General features: G+C 44.5%; 1 protein-coding gene across 10 annotated transcripts in view; it reads left to right on the top strand.

Annotated features, from left to right (window-relative positions):
- WNK2 (WNK lysine deficient protein kinase 2) overlaps positions 1 to 17,358 on the top strand; it is a 124,469-nt gene extending 107,111 nt beyond the window's left edge. For 5 of the 10 annotated variants that reach the window (XM_019472930.1, XM_019472929.1, XM_019472936.1 and 2 more), the window contains one exon: positions 8,072 to 10,515. In XM_019472930.1, coding sequence (XP_019328475.1) covers positions 8,072 to 8,422 — 351 coding nt within the window. In that variant the 3' untranslated portion in view covers positions 8,423 to 10,515. Of the gene's footprint in view, positions 1 to 8,071; positions 10,517 to 16,162 lie in introns of those variants that run through there. The other 5 variants (XM_019472937.1, XM_019472933.1, XM_019472932.1 and 2 more) reach the window with 2 other exon arrangements.
- Positions 17,359 to 18,044: the final 686 nt, after the last annotated feature.

Here is an 18,044-nt window from a genome sequence, read left to right as displayed (position 1 = left end):
GGGGTAGCGAGCCTGTGTTTTAGTGGAAGTGGAGCGAGTACTGTGCCGAGATAGGGGACAGCTGGATGTGTTTCTGACCCTTGCTTGTTGTACTGGGCATCTTTGAGGCTCTCCGCCTCATGAAAATACCACCTTCAGAAATGCTGTGAAAGTAAACTACAACAAAATGGAAATTGGAAGCGCCCCCATTCATCCCGTCTTATTTTCAGGAGCAGGAAAAAAACATTGCGACGTGCGTTTGTGTCTGCGTTCAGTGCTTGTTCTCATGGCTGAGTGATGATATAGAGGCAGGCACAAAAATGAAGATGTATCCAAAATCCCCGTTTCCCATTCTGTCCCACCCTGGTCTGGGTTTCCAGACCTCTTCCTCCTCCTCACGATTGGATGATTCTTTGACTAATAATTTTTGCTGGATTTATTTTTTTGGAAGACTGGAAATTGAGCCAAAGTAGAGGAAAATAAATTAATTTTAAAAGCAAAGAAATAGCGAAAACAAAACCAGTGAGGGACTGCTTTGTAATTCCTGAAAAACAAGATAACTGGATCTGCCTTTTTGGCATGTTGAAGGGGGAAAAAAAAACCTGTATGCAGCAGTGGTAGCTCTGTAGTTATCCCTGAGGTGAGACGTGCCAAAGCAGGAACCGCATTAACGCATCTGCTTTGGTACCTGCTGGTTTCGGAGTTAGTAGGGTCGCTGACTTCACAGGGAAAAGCATTTGTGCAAATTTATTAAGCAATTTCATGTCAATTCTTAGTTGTCATAAACGAAAAGAAAACAGAGAGTAAATAATCCTTCTGCATGGTGATGGTTTAACCAGGATAAACCCATTCTGGAGTAACAGCAACATCTACTTAAGACCCTATTAGTTCTCACAAAATAAGTCAAAGGAGGTGCTAGTAAATGCAGATGGAATTTCTAGAAAGTGATGGTGAGGGCACAGATTTTGTTCTGTTAAGTCACTTCTTGCTCTCTCTTGATGTGCTTTTTGCAGCTTGATGTCTTTTCCCCAAGACTCCTGCAGTAGTTTGAAGTATTCAGTGGGTTGTTCTGCCTGCCCACTTATAACTCTGGAAAAGAGAGTGGTTATTTTGCTTATTTAAATCGCCCGTTAACATCGATTTAGGGTTAATGTTACCTTTTGCAGTCTTGGTGTCTCTGTTTCAAAGCCTGTGGAGAGGGCAGAGTATCGCTGCGAGAGGAACGGGAATGTCCCTGTCTTAATACACTGATTTTAGAGAGTTTATTTCTTTCTAGAACATGGTAGTTGTTCCAGGGAGTTAACGGGACCGATTGAAGTCTCTTAGAGATAATTTAGCAAGAGCTCAGAGAGGTTGGGATTCCCTGCTCTTCATTTCACATCATTCCTTGTTGCTTGGAAGAGCAGCGGTGGGTTGGAGACCTTGCGAGCCCCGTGCCAGCTTGCCCTGGGTAGTTTTGTGCATAAAGTCCTTGTAGAGCCGTGCGGGCTGCGGAAGAGGTGCAAAGGTAGATGGCAAATCTTCCTAGCATGGTTATTGTTGGGGTATTTTGGCCATGAAGATGGCACTGCATGCCGGAGATGACAGAAAACAGGGCAGCAGATATGACTTAAAAGACTTTTACAACAGCACAAGGGCTGTTTTGGGAGTTGAGCGTCACTCTGCTGATCGTACCTTTTGAAATTCGCCCTGAAGGGGAAATGGAAGTTAAGGGAGGAGGGGGCTTCGCGATGTTGGGAGAAAAATAGCCAAAAGAGGAGGAAGGAAACTGTGTGAAAGGACCCTTAGTCTGGACAGCCAGACAAGTGACCCATAACATCAGTTCTTGGATGAGTTGCATGGGGAGATGTTATAGCTGCACTGAATCACCGTTGAGTCCACCTTTTAAAATGGTATTGAAAAGTCAAAAAGAACTCAGGAAATAGCGTAAGGGGTGGAAATATTTTCCTGAGTATATAAAGCTCAGGCTGTACTTCTTCAGTCCATCTGTTAACACCATCTTTTTGTCATCTTTTTTGATCAAATACAAAAATGCCTTTGCAAGAAAAGAATACAGAGCTGTAAACAGATTTCCAGCCCATCAGAGAAAGTTATAATAAGGTTTTATGTTGGAAAGAAAGGCTAGATAAACTGGAAATGGGGTGATTCTTATCCCCCCCCCTTTTTTTTTTTTTGACTGGAACAAACTAGCAGGAAACTGTTAGGGCAGGTTGTCTCATATCTTCCAACTGGGTGTTTTGTTTAAAGAGATGCTATCGCTGGTCCTGTGCGATGATCAGAAATGGGGGGCAGGAGGGAGGCAGTATTCATACCTTCACTTCTAAATTTCCTCTGGAGGTTATTGGACAGAAAGATGGCTCCGTGAAGAGTTTTTAAGCAGGGGCAGGAGTGATATGAGTTGTCCCATGGTGCTCTGTTGGTTATAGGTCCCCTGGAATTGGCACCACACAGAGCTTTTGCACGTGACACAGAGGCCACGTAGGCGATAAGCATCCTCCTGGCGTGAAAGTCTAGGCCTTCTGTTATACAAGGTAGGACAAAGAAGGCATCAAACCAAATGGCCCCTTTCTACTCTGTATTCAATTTTTTTTTTCAATCTCTTAGGCCAAAGGAAAATTGCAACAAATCCTTATTGGTTAGGGGTAGAGGTTTTGGGGTTTTTTTAATGTATTATTTTCCCTTATTTGCCCACCCACTGTTATTAATATGCAGGGTAGTTGTGTGGCTGATTTCAAGTCTTCTCTTTCACCCTGGAAATAGAGGACTAACCTTCCTGAGTTATCTTTTTTCTTGAGATGCTTCTACCACCGTCAGCAAATTGTTTGCTGTGTGAATATATTATTGGCACCTTTTTTTTAACTAAGTGAAGGCTACTCTTTAAGGTTGGAAATCAATTCGGAAGGGAAATTGGTGGTGTGTTTAATAAGAGTTAGTGGTTTTATTTTCTTCCTCTTTATCATCAGAAGTGTAGAAAGCAATAAAATAATTGGGATGCAAAGGAAGACTTTAAATTCTGCTTTGTTTCTGTGGAAGTTACCTGTCAGTTTGGCTGCAAATCCTGGTTGATAAATATTAGAAGTTTGTGGGGGAACCTTCAGCTATGTCACAGGAGCACTGAAATGTTCCTTTTCAGATGTTTTATTTAAACATGGAAATACACGTGGATTCTTATCATCAGTAATTTGAAATGTAATAGGAGATATTAGGAAGAACTGAAGTCAAACTGCCTGATAATAGTTATTTCTCTCGTGCTCATCCGTGTTGAAGACATGATGAAATAATCCTTTTTTACAGGTAATTGTGGTTACCACCAGTCAAGGAATCCGCCCAGGAACATGAGCTGCCTTGTGTGTAAAGAGTACTGAATATTGTGTAGTTAAAGGTATTATTTGAAGATGCCTGGGAATAAAGGGCTTACCAGAAATATGTTTTCTATTCTTCATACTGTTACGTAGCTCCATGGTTTTAAAGAAAAAACTATTACCCCAAAAAAAGCTGTAAATATGTTCCAAGTCCATAATAAGGTTGCTTCTGTGAAGCGTGCAGGTCTGTGTCAGCCGGTGACGTGTGCTGGGGCTTAGACACCATCAGTAATAGCTGCACATCTGTTTACATTTAGTACGTCTTGATTTTAATGAGCTGGCTGCCTGGGAAGCAGGCTTTCTGGAGATAGCCACAGACGCGAAAATGGAGCGGAAGGACTATTAACACCTTTTACTGTGTCTTCCGTCTCCACTGGATTGGAAGAATAATAAAAAAATAGGATGAGTCTGTGTTTGAAGCTATTCAACGCTGCCTTCTCGGTCTGAATGTCAGAATAGCTTTCCAGGAACCGGAAAGAGCACAACCACAAATCTTCAGTAGCACCTAATAACTTCGGGTTTTCAGCAAACTGGAAGAGGGTGATAAAAAAGATGTATTGGCATCCTTGCCCTGCTTCTGTTGGCAGCCAGCTCTAACCCTGTCCTGTGATTCAGACGGTTTTGTTTCGATGGTGGTTGGACCGTACAGAAGTAAAACAGTAATGCTAATAACGTAGCCATCAAAATGTAGCTGGAAGAAAAATAATCTAAATCCTGCATTTTTAGAATGAGTTGTGATAGTTACAGTCAGCTTTCACAGCAGAATTACCCGGGTTCATCTGTTCTAATGTAAAAACATAAATATTTGTGATGTTTATAAGTCAAACACAACTATTAGCTATATACTTTCACAGTACTGTAGCTATGAATATTGCTAAAGTGGCACTTTAGAGCTTGCTTGGTAAAGCATGATGGCAAGGTAGAGAATTAAAGAAAGAAGTCCAAAGACCAGGTTTGGTTTTTTTTCTGAAGTACCATAGTCTTTGTCCAGTGGGGTTTGTTTCATTTTTACGTGTGTTTTTGTGTATGTTCTACTCTGTGTATATATTATTCTTGTTTTCTAAATGAGTGTGTACGATTATTTGGGGGAACAGGAATAAATGGCGGCAAGGGAAGGACTGGCAGCAAAAGGCAGGCATTTGGGGAAGCAGGAGCAAGAGGTGGCTCTTGTACGAGCCCTCGGGGCAGAGGTTTATTAGTGCGGGGAGAGTTTGGCAAGCGCAGGAGAGGAGGCGGCGTGAGCGGAGGTACGAAGGCAGCAGGCTGAGATGCCGCCATAGGTGTTCGTCAAGTAAGTGTATTGCTTCTATAGAGGAGGCTAATTGAGATGCAGAGGGAAAGAGGAGGGGGAGGAATTGCACTTCCTTCCCATATAGTACGGGATACATTTTAGGACGTCAACCCAGTCTCCCTTCCAAAAATAAAAATAACCCAAACAAACAAAAACCTGTGTTAGGGGGTTTGTCTCTAGGTCTGTCTCTAGCAGACAGACTTTCTTACATGGTGATGACAGAGGTAAATTATGCAGTGCGTTTCTTAAATTCATTAAGTTTGAGACTATGTCTACCTTACCAGCCTGCTTACGGCCAGGTCAGCTGACTTTACGAGGCTCTAGGCAGGCAGCAGAACAAACAGAAGTAAATCAAGGTTGTAATATTAAAAATGAAGTAATGCCATCCGTAGTTGGCTAAGTCACGTACTCAATCTCATTCCTCATTGCTAGTGTTGCACTGTCTAAACTTGAATTAGGAAGGGAAAAGACCGCTTCTGCTGTACGCTCCTGCAGGAGGATTAGAGTATTTTAAATAAACCCCAAACACTTCTCCTATATGACTGCAGGCTATGGCTATAAAGATCTTTTGTTTTTCAGTGATCTCTAAGCACTGAGCTGGGTACAGGAGTCTGATATTGTACCGCTTGTTTTCAATTCCCAAGACAACTTCAGTATAAAAGAAACAATTTGCACCCGTATCTGCAAGCTGTGGGTAGAATACCAAAGCCCAGAAGATGCGCTGGGAGCTGAAGCCTTGTCACCGCTAGGATACAGTGTGCTGTAGTTGATGCACATTTTGGAATTGACAGCTTGTGCCAGAACTGGCACCTTTTGAACTGACTTGCCAAAACGACATGGTAATAGCGAAGAGGAGAGGTCACCTGGACAAGCAGGGACCTGCAGATAACAAATGTGTCCTTTCAGCACGGAATTGGCCAGCTCGTGAGTGGTGGGAGAACCTGCGGGTTCACAGCTTCACTTGTGAGCTTCAGCCCCCCGGCAGCTGTAGGGCTTGTGCTCGGGGTGAAATACCCTTACCATTGACAAGGCGCCCGGCCGTGCCGTGCATCTTGGGGGCTTCCTTCGATGTACCTCCATTAAAATACCAGCCTGATTGATTGAAATGCCGAGCTAGTCCTGTTTACAGCTGTGACTTTGACCCCAGTGTAGGTACACACCTTGTTCATCGCTGCGCGAATGTCCATCTGCTTCCCTTTGAATTTTATGAACAAAGTGACTTGTAGTCTCATGGCTTTCCTACAGCTGGGAAATCCATAGCTCCTTGTGCTGTTTTGAGGACTCTTCTGGTGCACCTTGGTTTTGATGTTTCAGTCGGCATCTACGTGCAGGAAGAAATGGGTTGTTTCGGCCTCTATCGGTGTTGAGTCGTCATAGCTGGTTAAAAGATGATGGTTAAAAAATGGCTTTGACCAGGAGACTTCTATCCAGGGGAAGACGCAAGAGCTAGATGTCTTGTTGCCTCTTAAAGTGTGTGTTTCGCTCCCTTGAAGCACACGACGAAGGTAGAGGAAGCAACCTTAAATCATTAGCGTGCATTTGTCACGACATTAACAGGTTTTAAGAAGTATGTGTAATGGTTAGTTTTGGAGCACGATGCAATTTTATTCCCGGTCGCACATACGTAGCCTTAAATACAGCTGCTGCTTTACCGAGTAATTTAGCTGAGAACGAAAAAGCCATGAAGCATGCATCAGGCAGAGGTAGATTTCCCAGTATTTTAGAAGAACTGAAAATAAGCTTTTTCAAGTTAGAACTTTTAAATAGGACCACTTGCTAAAATGTCACCTTACATTTTCAGTGCTACTGTATAATCTGTTGCTTGTATAAGAAATTATATATTTCACTTGGGTACGTTTACGGGCATCCGTTGTCATCCACTCACAGTTGTCTAGTTTGGTGGAAACCGTCATTTTGAGGATGTTAAAACAAGGGTCTAATAATAGCTTAAAGAAGTCTTCAGGTCTTAAAAATATGTCCTCATTCCTCTGTTTATTGTTCTTTGGTTTCTGCTGTTAATTTTGGTGGATATTTATACATTAATAATGTTAGATTCATTATAACGAAGCAGCTGTTTCTCTTAGTTCGATGCTCACCATCAGATTCAGGTTTCAGATTAGAACTGGAGACAGTGAAGAAGGATATCAGATATTTCTGTATTTTTCTAAAATTTGCTTTGGAGCACAGGTTAATGCCCCAAAGCAGTAAATCCCAGAGTGACGCTGCCATTTTTTTTTTTAATTGAGAAGAGATACTAAAATCAGAAACATAGAGTAAGCATTCGTACAGTCTTATACACATATTCATTTTTTCCGCTGAAATTTCACCATCATACCAATTTTATCAATTTAATGTGAAATATCAAATTAATGGGAGATTCCCGGACTTAAATAATACCCTTTTTCTTATGCCGTGAATAAGTGCTGGCGTGGTGGGAACCATGGCAGGGAGTTGTAAATTCTGTGAAATTAAAAACGTAATGAAACGCTGCAAACCCCACCCGCAGAGAGAGCGGGCAGCATTTTGGATAACGATTGTTTCCGTGGCGTTGCGCACGGTGGAGCGTATAATTTGGGAAGCTCCGCCATCCCCGTATTTAGGAAGGAGAGCTCTTTCTCTGCCCCTCGCATGCAAAAACTGAATAATTGAAGTGGATGTTAATAGAATTTTAGAAAAATAGCTGGAATTGGTTCCAGCAGCCCCCGAGGCAGGAGCAGCTCCGGCTGTGTCCTTGCTGGTTTACCTCGCCTGGTCTCAGCCACCACCAGTGCTGGGTACGTAACTGCCGTGGAAAATGCTCTTTCCGTTCTTCGCTACCCTTAGAGGCCAAATTGACCCAGCACAAATGACTTTTTACAGAAAGATGCGCTAGAATTTTTAAAACCTGTTCTGGGGATGGCAGTAAGAATTTGGGGGGTTTGCAAGATTTGGGGGGGTTTGCAAGATTTGTTTTTTTTTGGGGGGGGTTGCAAGATAGGAGTAATGTGTGAACGTATTATTTTAGATATTTTAGATATTTTATAGACAGAAAAATACCTTTAATTTCTTGTGATACCAAGAAATTTCCCCAAAACTGCATGAGGCTGCTCCCACTTTGTGCAAGGATTGTTCCTAGCTCTTATTTCCTCAGAAGAAAATAAATCTCCTTCAAAACCCTGACTCAGTGTTGCCAACAGCTTTGATGGAAGTATCAAATACTCCATAGTATGTGCTAAAAAACTTGTAGAGCAAGAAATGTATAACAGAGCTTAATTTTATTCCAGGCTGAATTCCAATTTTTTTTTTTAAAAAAAAAAAAACAACAAAAAAAACCCACAAGAAAAAATAAAAAAAATCCAAAGGACCCCCGCCCCCGGTGTCTGGGCATGCCAGCGCTGCCTGCAGCAGGCGGGGAAAGAGGAGCTTAATAGCGACGCTTTTTCTATTTTTCTTTTTGTAGGTTAATTCGGTAAGAACGGGATTGGGGAAAAAGTGCGTTGTTCCAGTGTCTTGCCCCATGCCCGCTGCATTAGCTCCTGGAGCTTCACCGTCCCCGCCAGTGCCTATGCCAGGGCCTGCCCTCTCTGGCACAGTGACACCTTGTGTGATGCCTCTTTGTCAGTACGGAGGAGTTTTCCCTACACCTGTTTACGGAGCGCAGTGGTCGGGGCCGGCCGTGCAGCCCGGGATTGTCGGAGGTCCGAGCGTTGCACGGTTCTCGCCTCTCGGCAAAACCTGCTTGCAGATGTACCCGGTGCCGCTGCAGCGACCCGCTGCCGAGACGCCTGGCCCGCGCCTGCGAATGACGTAGCTCGGTTGCCTTGCCATAGGTAACGATGATTTCAGCGTTGTCACGTGGAGTGTTTGATCTGTAGATGCCATCCGTGTTGGACGAGGCGGGGGTCCGGGTCAGGCCCGCTAGCATACACAGCCATACACTGCATCCAGCAATCACTGTGAAATGGTTTCACAAAAGATTAGTTTGTTTGTTCCGGCAATATTTGCTTATATTTCATCGCTGAAGACACTTTATTCTGTTGTGTTCTGATGTTTTACACTTGCAATCCTTAAAGTCGATGTACTTGAATTGATGACTAGAAAATTGTACTAACCCCTGCAGGAGTACAGTGCCTTGAATTTCAGCTTTTCAGTTCCAGCTGGAAAGAGATGTAAAATTATTTGAAAGGTGTATTTTATTTACAATCTGCTTGTGAGTTGAACTTCTTTTTATTTGCAAAGATACTGAAGGTTTACAGTCGATGTTCTTCATCGGTTTCATTCTGCTGTAAATGCTTTTATTTTAATTCATGGGTTGAATTTTCATTTCTCAAGCTTTTAAAAAAAAAAAAATAATTGTGAGGTGAGGTTTGTTTGAGATGCCGATCAAAAACTTGTTTGTGTTTGTACAAGGAGTAGTGAAACGCACATTTTAAAATAGGAGCATTTACAGAGCGATCCAAGTAAGTTGTATATAAGGACAGGTAGTAGCTTCGGGCAGTGCAATTCATTCTCTTCCCCAGTCTTTGGTAAAGTTGTGGTAGACAGCAATCTATTTCTCTAGCAGGCAGGCAAATACTGTTTTCTTCTGGATCGGCAGCAAATTGGATTACATTTTCCTTCCCCTAGTGGGCTTTTATAGTTTAGTTAAATTACAAATTCATGCATGTTTCATAAGTGAAAAAATCTAACTGAAATCTTGATTGTAGGAGAACACGTCTCCAGGTTACTGTAAGAACCGTGTAAGTACAGCGCTTGTGTGTATTCTGGCTTCGGTTCGCCCGTCCAGGTCAAGAACGGTGTTTTGCCACTGACGTGCTAGCGGTATTCACGCTAAAACAGATAAAAACGTGAAGCTGTTCTTTTTCATATCTGATACTACAGTTTTGGAGTCTCACCACCCTTTGTTTGAAAACTTGGTTTTGTTTTGGTTTGTTTTTTTTTTTTAGTTTCAATTAAGTTTGCGCTCTAGGTGGCATGGACACCTCCCTCCTGTTTGAAAGTTGCTTTTTGCCCGTTTCACTGCGCGTAGAGTCTCCATCTGCACCCCGCAGTCTAAAGGCACAAGAGAACCACTAAAACTGATTTGCTGATGGTAAGTCTCTTTGCACCAGAAAGCACTAAGGGAGAGCATTACAGGCAGAGGTCACGAACCACGCGGTCACATCCGAAGGCACGTTGCTCTGTATCTCTACTGCGATGGCATTTTATACTGTCTGCTGAAGGGCAGAGATGTCTTGTGCTGCCAAGCTGTGAATTGTATAGTTCTATTGTACTTTGAGCATTATATCTGTCTAAATTATTTTGTTTGTACCCTTTGAATATATTATTCCATCAATTCAGTTAGAATTGAATTTTATAGACAATTATGCAGAGTCTTCTGCCTGGGCAAAATACTTACTGTAGTAAGAGATTTCTGTTCTCTGTAACATGTATCTTTAATTTGTTTGGGTTTTTTAGATTCATGTCTGTATGCTTCATGAGCAAACATGTAAAATATGTTCTCACAGCAGTTTTCCTTCGGCTTGCACTGAATCTTACAGTTTATGTCGCTATTGCCTGTTGTATAGTCCATCCCTTGTATACTGACAAAGTCAGTGGCACTAAAAACCCCGAGAAATTGTATAGATTAAAAAGAAGAAAAATAAACATTTTGTGCTTGAAAATTGTGTGAAAAACCCAGTGTTTTTCTAAAACGTAGAACTGTGTCCATTCCCAGCTGTTCCGGGTAACTCTACGTTTGTTTTCCAGACTCTTATCCCTTGGCTTGTGTAGAGGAGCAGATGTGATGCCTCCACTGTTTCTCAGGTTCTGCCCGTAACTGACACGTCCCACCTCTTGGCAGCGGTAGAATTGAAACGGTGCTCCAGAAGTCACGTAGTGCCACCTCGCAGATTACGTTGCTTGAAATCCCCTGCCCGCCGCAGTATTTCTGGTGTTACGCTGCCGCAAAGCAGACCAGACTGGAACATTAGATGGGTTCCTTTAAGCAGATGGTATCTTCAGTACTGCTGGTGGTACACATGAGGATGCTAGAGTTTGGTAGGTGGCGAAAGAAACACGTGGACTCTGCCTCTCCTGCACGGAAAAGCGCTAGGGAAGCCCTTTTAACTTTATCCTGGCATCACTTAAATGTGAGGAAGCAAAGATATGAAATTCGGCCCCGATACAAGCACGCTCTTGGTGGTCGCCGTCATTGGTGTAGGCTGCAGGAGAACTTAGGAAAGGGCGTGCTGGAAGAGGTTTGATACTTCTGCTTCTGTGTTCCCGTGCATCCGACCTGTGCGGCTTTGCTGTATGTGCTGCATACGTTCAAGCCTGCGATGTGTGCTGCAGCTCGCTGGGAGTCCTCCTCTCCCAGGCCGGCGGCTGCGTTGCATGCGCTGTGCAGCCAGGCAGAGCCGGCGGCGGGGGCAGCCTGTGTGAGCGAGGCTTAAATGCAGCTTCCAGATTTCTAGCGGGTGTGTTCCGAACTGTTGCATCTTTAGCTGGTATCGGGGCCAAGTAATGGCTCAGAGGTTGATATTTGCATTTCAGTATTCATGATTTTAATTTTCTGATAGCCGTCTTGGCTGCAGTTCTCCTGACTGTTAACTTCAAGCTATGTTTTGTTACCCTCCATCGCGCCGATCGTGTCAAAGGGTGCTTTGAGCCTCGGTGGCAATTAAGCAAATGACATGAGATGAAATAAATGGGACAACTTCTTGAGCAAAAGGTGAGCAAAGGAGCGAGAGGGACCTGAGGGGTCTGTGCTGCACCATCGGAGGTGGGGGGTCTGTACCCAAAAAGACATTTCCCCTGCAGATCCCAGAACTGAACTGATTTTATTCCTGACTCTGAATACTGCTTTGATGTGCAGCAAGCAGGGGTCAAACCCGCTGGGCAGAATTCCTTACCTCGCTGGCTGCAGGCCTGCAGCTGTGTCCCGTAGCTCTGCCATCTCCTAACGTTCCCAGCGCTGCTCTGCAAGGACGCGTGTGAAGTCAGTACGGATCCTCAGCTTTAAATACGAGGCTTTAATGGGGGAGTTCGCAGATCCCCTGATTTTCAATCTTTTAGAAGTTATAGAAGCTTAATACAAATATTGAAAGAATGTTTTAAACTGCCAAGTCACGCACCCAGTAGTTCAGAAACGCCAAATTAAGTTTGCCCATATGCCATTAATTTGGCTTTCCGATTGCTGTACATCGTGATGGAGTATCTAAATGCGTAATCACATCCTGTTTTCCCACCGCATCCCCGGCTTGCTTGGAGCGGGGCTGGGCGGGGAGGAGAGCCGCTGCCGCCGGCGCTGCTTGTCTGCCGCGGGGATGCAAAGTGGGGAGCGGGAGATGGCAGGGAGAAACACTTTAGCGGTTTAAGGCTCTTCTGCAAATCCTGATTCAACCTCCCTTCATTCAAGAGAATGACGTAAAATTGTCCCTTGCAGTTTCTTTGCATGTTTAACTCTGGTCTTCATTCCACAACTTTAAAGAGGAAATACTATTACTATTAGGAAACTATTACTTTACACCTATCTCCAAAGTGCTCCTTTTTTGCTCTCTACTGTATAACTTCTTTACTTTTCTCTGAAACATTTGACATTGGCTGGTGTCAGAGACAAGATGAGGGATTAAATAGGCCAAATGTGGCAGCCTCTTTGCTCCTACAGAGAGATTCATGTTCGGGAATAGGGCACGCTCATGCTAAAAGGCAGTATTTCTGAAATGAACTTCTTAATCAAGTTGCAGGTTTTGCCATTTGGTATTTGTGGAAGGAAATCCCTAATACTTTTGAATCAGTCATTAGTTTAACTTGGTTTTGTCAATAGTTGCACTTTCCCTTCAAGCATTTTTTTTTTTTTTTTTGTGGTCCCAGTGCACTATTTTAAATTCCGAGAACATTCAGAATTTTTCCAAACAAGCCCCGTGGACTTAGGGCTCGCTGGGTCCATGTCGGTATTGTTCAGTTAGCGCATGTTTGAGTAGGAAGAGCGTCCGTCCTCCTATGTTCTTTGGAAGTTGGATTTGGAGAGTTGTAATCAGAAGTCTCCCTTCTGAAATGTTTTGACCTCAGCATTGCTTTCCCCATCCCCCCCCTAATTAAGCAAAGGGTTCAAGTCTTTTTGAGTAAGACTCACGCCTCCGATGTTAGCTAATATGGCAAAAACCTATCTAGTTTTCTGCCTTGCTGCCAACTAGCCCCCACCTGAGTTTTCAATAGATGCTGTTGAAAGTGTTGGCTTGAAGACAGAAGTCACAAACGAAATAATTCATGACTATGTTTAATACCTTAGTAAGGTTTCCTTGCCTTCTCTGGGTCCTCGTCTGCCCTTCTCAGTCCCCGATTTCTGGTGATGTTCGTGGAGGGTAGCGGCGCTGCAGAGGTGTATGGTTGCTGAATGTGGGCAAGGTCTCTGCAGAGTACGCGAGCAGGGAGTTCATGTGCTCTTCGTTGTCACGGATGGATGAATATCTTGCTATGGGATTGAATTTATAAAACAGCAAAACCATAATCGCGTGGAATTTCTTGCCCTGGTTACTTATTATTGCCTGAATCCTTGATGAGCATTTCTTTGATTTGTGGTGTTGGGCTGGGCTTGGCTGGCGCTTAGGCAGGCTGAGCTTCAGTTGAGTATTTGGGCAAGCTGCCTGGTGTGCTGATCCTTGTTGTGTTTCTTCTGAAGAAACCTGGTAAATACAGTTATTTTCCTGTCTATATACTCCTGAAATGAACCGTTGATCAGATGGGAATTGTGTTGTGACTTACACACGTCGGTGACTTTTGACTGGGGTGATACTTGCTTTTTTCAGGTAGGTCTGTTTGTGGAGCCGTCCCTGCAGATGCAGCAGGAAGGTGATGTTCCAGCCCTGACCGTGCTGGTTCTTTTATTAATGCAGATAAGCTCCAGAAATGCAACATAATGAAATGGATTTTAGGAGCTGTCAGGTCACAAATTCTGCATTATGAGAGAATTTGTTGCTCAGAGGGATGTGGATGTACTGTGATGCTGACGTTAGCTGTGTCGGTAAATAGATTACTTGTAACTGATTCATCTGAAAGTCAAGCTTGTACCAGGAGGCAGCAACTTTTGTAAATTATGTGGTCCTTTCTGCCTTTTTTTTCCAGAGTGACAGTTGTAGTGTACTATCAGGACTGCTGCTACATACGCTTGGATCTATATTTGACTATAAAACTTCTCCCTTGAAATAACTTTCACATGAAGAGTTTAGAGGCTGCGTAATTCAAGCTTTCAGCCTTACATGCAAAGCCTCATTAAGCTTTAGATTTTGCTCGGTAAGTGTGGGGAAGCTATCCATGGAGGACGACCTGCTATTTTGATAAAGTATCAGTTATAACAGTGAAATTCTTGTGACAAGTTCTTGGTTTTTCAAAGTCTGGTGAGCAAGGGGAGCTTGGGTTAATATCTTTTGGTGTAGTGCCACTGGGGGGATTCACGGCATATATTTAGTGGTGTTGTATTTGCACATTAACAAGGCAGAAGGAAAAGTTAGGGGTTCCCCCCCCACCCCCCTGGAAAGATCCCCATACTTTGCCTTTCACTATTGAGGCACCGCTGAGTGCAGCTACGGCACCATTGCTCTCGAGGAGCTTCAAGCGACAGGATGGGCATGGTGAGCCACTCTTCTGGGGACTTTTTTGTGTCTATCGTAGTTTTTCTGAGCTATTCAGGGCTTTGACACATTGTAAAAACCTGGGAAATTTAAGAAGAAATAAGCGGCTGCCGGTCCTTCTCAAACGGGTGTTCTTTAGGTCTGACGTAAAATACCCCAAAAAAGAATTTACTCGTGTGTTGTTGTTTTTTAATTACTTTGCAAATAAGGTAAAAACTTCCTCAGCATTCGGGTTTTGTTTATCAGGCCAGATAGACTATATCTAATATCATTCTCACTGTTAGTCAGCAGCGACAAGATGTGTAATCACTGCCTTTCTCCCCATAGTTCTCCCCAGCACCGGGAGAATTTTGAGTATAACTGAGTTCGCTGATCTCTCCAGTGCTGTTGCCCTTTCAGTCTTTGATTGAAAGTTCGGATGGACTTCAGAATAAGAAGTCGAGAGGTTGTCCTTGGGACGTGGGCTAAGGATCTGCGAGGGTTTGTATGAAGAGCCGGGCACCTGGAGAGCGTGCTCTGGTTTTGGTTTTATGGCTGACCTGGGGTGCGACCAGGGGTCAGGCCCACTGCTGTCTTAAGGCTTTTCCCCATTACCTGGAGATAGTTAATTTTGTCTTATTTTGTTTTTCTGGATTAATTTCTGTGCCAAATGCTGGTTATCAATAGCGAGCAGATGTTGAGAACGGTGGTGGATTCAGTTGGATGTACAGAACTGATGTTGGTCAGAAGCTCAGGGAGTAATTACGATCAAGACACGATTTTACATCCTTTAAAAGCGATTCTTCCTACAAGCAGGCAGAGCAAGAAATACGGGAGGGAGGAAATTGGGACCGCATTTAATAAAAGCAAAGCCTAACACGTGGAGACCCACCAGGAGCTATGCCAAACACAGACGACGTCTGTTTGCACAGTGCGCTTTTCCCCGATGTCCCTTGCCCCCCTTGCTGTTCTAAAAGACTCACTGCGTTTTTTCTGAAAGCATCTAGCAAACCGTATGCTATATAAAACCCTTACATGCTTGCAGATCCAGTAACAGCGTGCATGCTTCCGTGCCGTAGAGTGAGGGGCTTTGGTGCGTGTCACTGTGAGCTTGTCACCAGCACAGCCAACGCATACCGGTGGGGCACGTACCGCGGGATGCGGGGGACGCGTGGCGGCACCCCGTGTTGCTGCTGCTCCAGTCTTGTGCTGTGCTCTCGGTGCCCTCATTGCGTGTTATTCTGGTACTGTCATTTCAAGCCCTCGGCATCTCTGCACCCTTTCGCGTCTGGCCGGCCATCTCGCCCTGCGGTGTGCGAAGGGTGGTGGAGGCTGACGGATCCCATCCCTGCCTTGTGCTCTGCTGGCATAGAGTATGGCATCTCTGCTTCCCAGGTGGGAGGAGGATCCTCGGCTTGGCTCCGTTTCCGTCGGACAAGGGAGGCGAGCTTGGGCCGTGCTGCTGAGCCTGCAGGCGCAGGAGAGGTGGTGCCCACGACTCGCCCCAGCAGCCCCGCCATCCCTGCAGCAGCCTCCTGCAGCAGCCGCCAGCTGGCACGCAGCGCCGCGTCCCCCTCCCCTCCTCACTCAGCGACAGCGTCCCATAAACCGAGACGAACACTGGGCGTCTTTGCTGGCTTTCTCTGTTTCTGCCTCCTAGGAGACTAGCTCTTCCCCCGCAGGAATCGGGACTCCGTCTGAGTGACTCCGCAAGGTGCTTGGGTTCTGCCACCAGCATAAATATGTTTATGCTTCTAAGCTTTCAGTACGACCCGGGTGATGTGTTAACGGAGGATTTTGGTTTCCGTTTCCCTCCGGTACCCGAAATGCGGGCGGCGGCTGGCACGCTCTGGCAGGAGCATCTTCCGCGCGCTCCGGGTCCATGATCTCATGTGGCCCTCTTGGGGTTTGTTTGGGTTTTCCTATACGTGAAATCCATATATGGATATTTTTTTTTTTAGATTCTGAAAATGAGATCGTCAGCGACTGACATGTGGCCCCCTCAGCTACGGTGCCAAGCGCAAGGCCCCGCCGCGGCTAAGGAGGAGGAAGAGGAAGATGGGAAGTGATTTATCATATGTGAGAAATTCTGTGCCATTCTGGTCCATTCGACACAATTTTGTAACTTCTTTCTAATCATTTTTTTATTTATAGTTGGAAATACAAAAATGTTATGCAAAAAAATAAAGGAGAATTATTTTGGGGGAAAAGGATTTTGTTCCAAATTGTTCCCTTCTGTTGTGAGCCAGGTTCCCGTGAGCAGCGGCTGGAGAAGAGGGAGGAGGAGGCGGCACTCCTTCAAATACTTTTTGTTTCACACAGTTAATTGTAATTTAAGTAATCTTCCAAAAGATAAGCTAGGCACGTGTATTCAGATTCTAGTACAAGGAAGATAAGTTCCAATTCCATTTAAATTTCTCACAGTTATACAGATAATACTCTCTTTTAAATCCGCTTAAATCAGTAAAGAAACCTACAGAGACTTCACCAGAGAGAAAGTTTGTACCTGTCACTTCCCTTTTTACCTCTTTCTTTTTCTTATAGACCGGCTGCGTTTTCTTGCCAGAGTTAAATACAGTTCTTGAGTCACTTCTAATTTTAAATGTAAGACTAAAATCCTTCTACAGACAAGTCAGTAATTGGAGCAATTTTTAAAAGACTTTAAAGTGCCTTCAACAAGCTAAAATTATGTAGTGGGAGATTTCTTTTTCTTGATTCACTGACGATGGGTTTCAGCTGTCTCCTGGGTTGAGGTGATGTACAAAGTAATTTGTAGCAATAAGCTCGTGAGTAATCATTTATTATAAAGGACAACTCGAGTTTTTTTAGAAAGATGGGTTTTAGCACTGCTCCTAAGGAGTGGGGGAGAGTCCTGCTCTTGCTGTTACGTTTGGGCCCCAAACTCTTCCGACCCTCTGCTGCTGTGCTATGCACCCAAGGACCTCAGTTGCTTCCCCCTTAGACAGTTCCAGACCACGATGTTCTGACTCTTTCGCTCTCTTGTTTTTGATACCAGAGAAATAGGAATTTCTATCTGCCCATAAGCCTTTCAGTACCATCCTTTGTCGCGGCTGGAGCCTGGCGTATTGTTTCATTGTTATCTGCCATGTCTGTCTCTTCCAAATCTTGGTTCGAAATAATAAATCTTATTTTGATGCCATTGTTCCCTATTTCCTTTCCACCTCGGCTTCTCTTGCCCGTCAGCGAGGGTGATGAGAGCGCAGGTGGATTTAGTCATATTGCTGAAGCTCAAGAGCCCTGAAGCAAAGAACCATTCAAATACTTTGTAAATTCAGAGTTTTGAAGCCCCAGGGCCAAAATATATATATTTGTGTTAACTTCGTGCTTCTCGGGGGTGCCTCCTGTCCTATCCCCATCTAAGGAAATGGGACTGATCTCCCGTATGAAAGCAGGGGTTAGATAATTGGTAAAGGCTGTCGCTGAATTGTTGCTTGCCTTGGGCTTTTCTGCTTGTAGGAGGGACGGGATCTGTTTCCCTTTCTAACGGGCGGGAGATGTGGGGTCCAACCGAGCGCTACAGCTTTCATTTTCTATTTTGGTTGCTGTCATCTTTCCCTTGGCTGTGAATACACCTCCCTCGCCCGCCGGTCCCGCACGCTGCCACCGGCACGCTGGGTACGGGGGACAAGGGTGTCGTGTCCCTGACATGCTTCTCCAGGATGAGGCATGAGTGTTCCAGTGGTCATGGCAACAGAACACTGTGCCCTCACCTGAGATTTTTATTCCCTAAAAGTTTAAAAGGCTGCTTTCTCCAGGGAAATCCCGTGGTGGGTCTCCTGGGGCCTGGGTCATCTTCAGTGTGGGCAGCCTTCATCAGTTTTT

This window comes from Aptenodytes forsteri, unplaced genomic scaffold (genome assembly GCF_000699145.1).
Source record: "Aptenodytes forsteri isolate BGI_AS27 unplaced genomic scaffold, ASM69914v1 Scaffold438, whole genome shotgun sequence".
NCBI classification, from domain to species: Eukaryota; Metazoa; Chordata; class Aves; order Sphenisciformes; family Spheniscidae; genus Aptenodytes; species Aptenodytes forsteri.
This window is presented reverse-complemented; position numbering and strand designations above follow the sequence as displayed.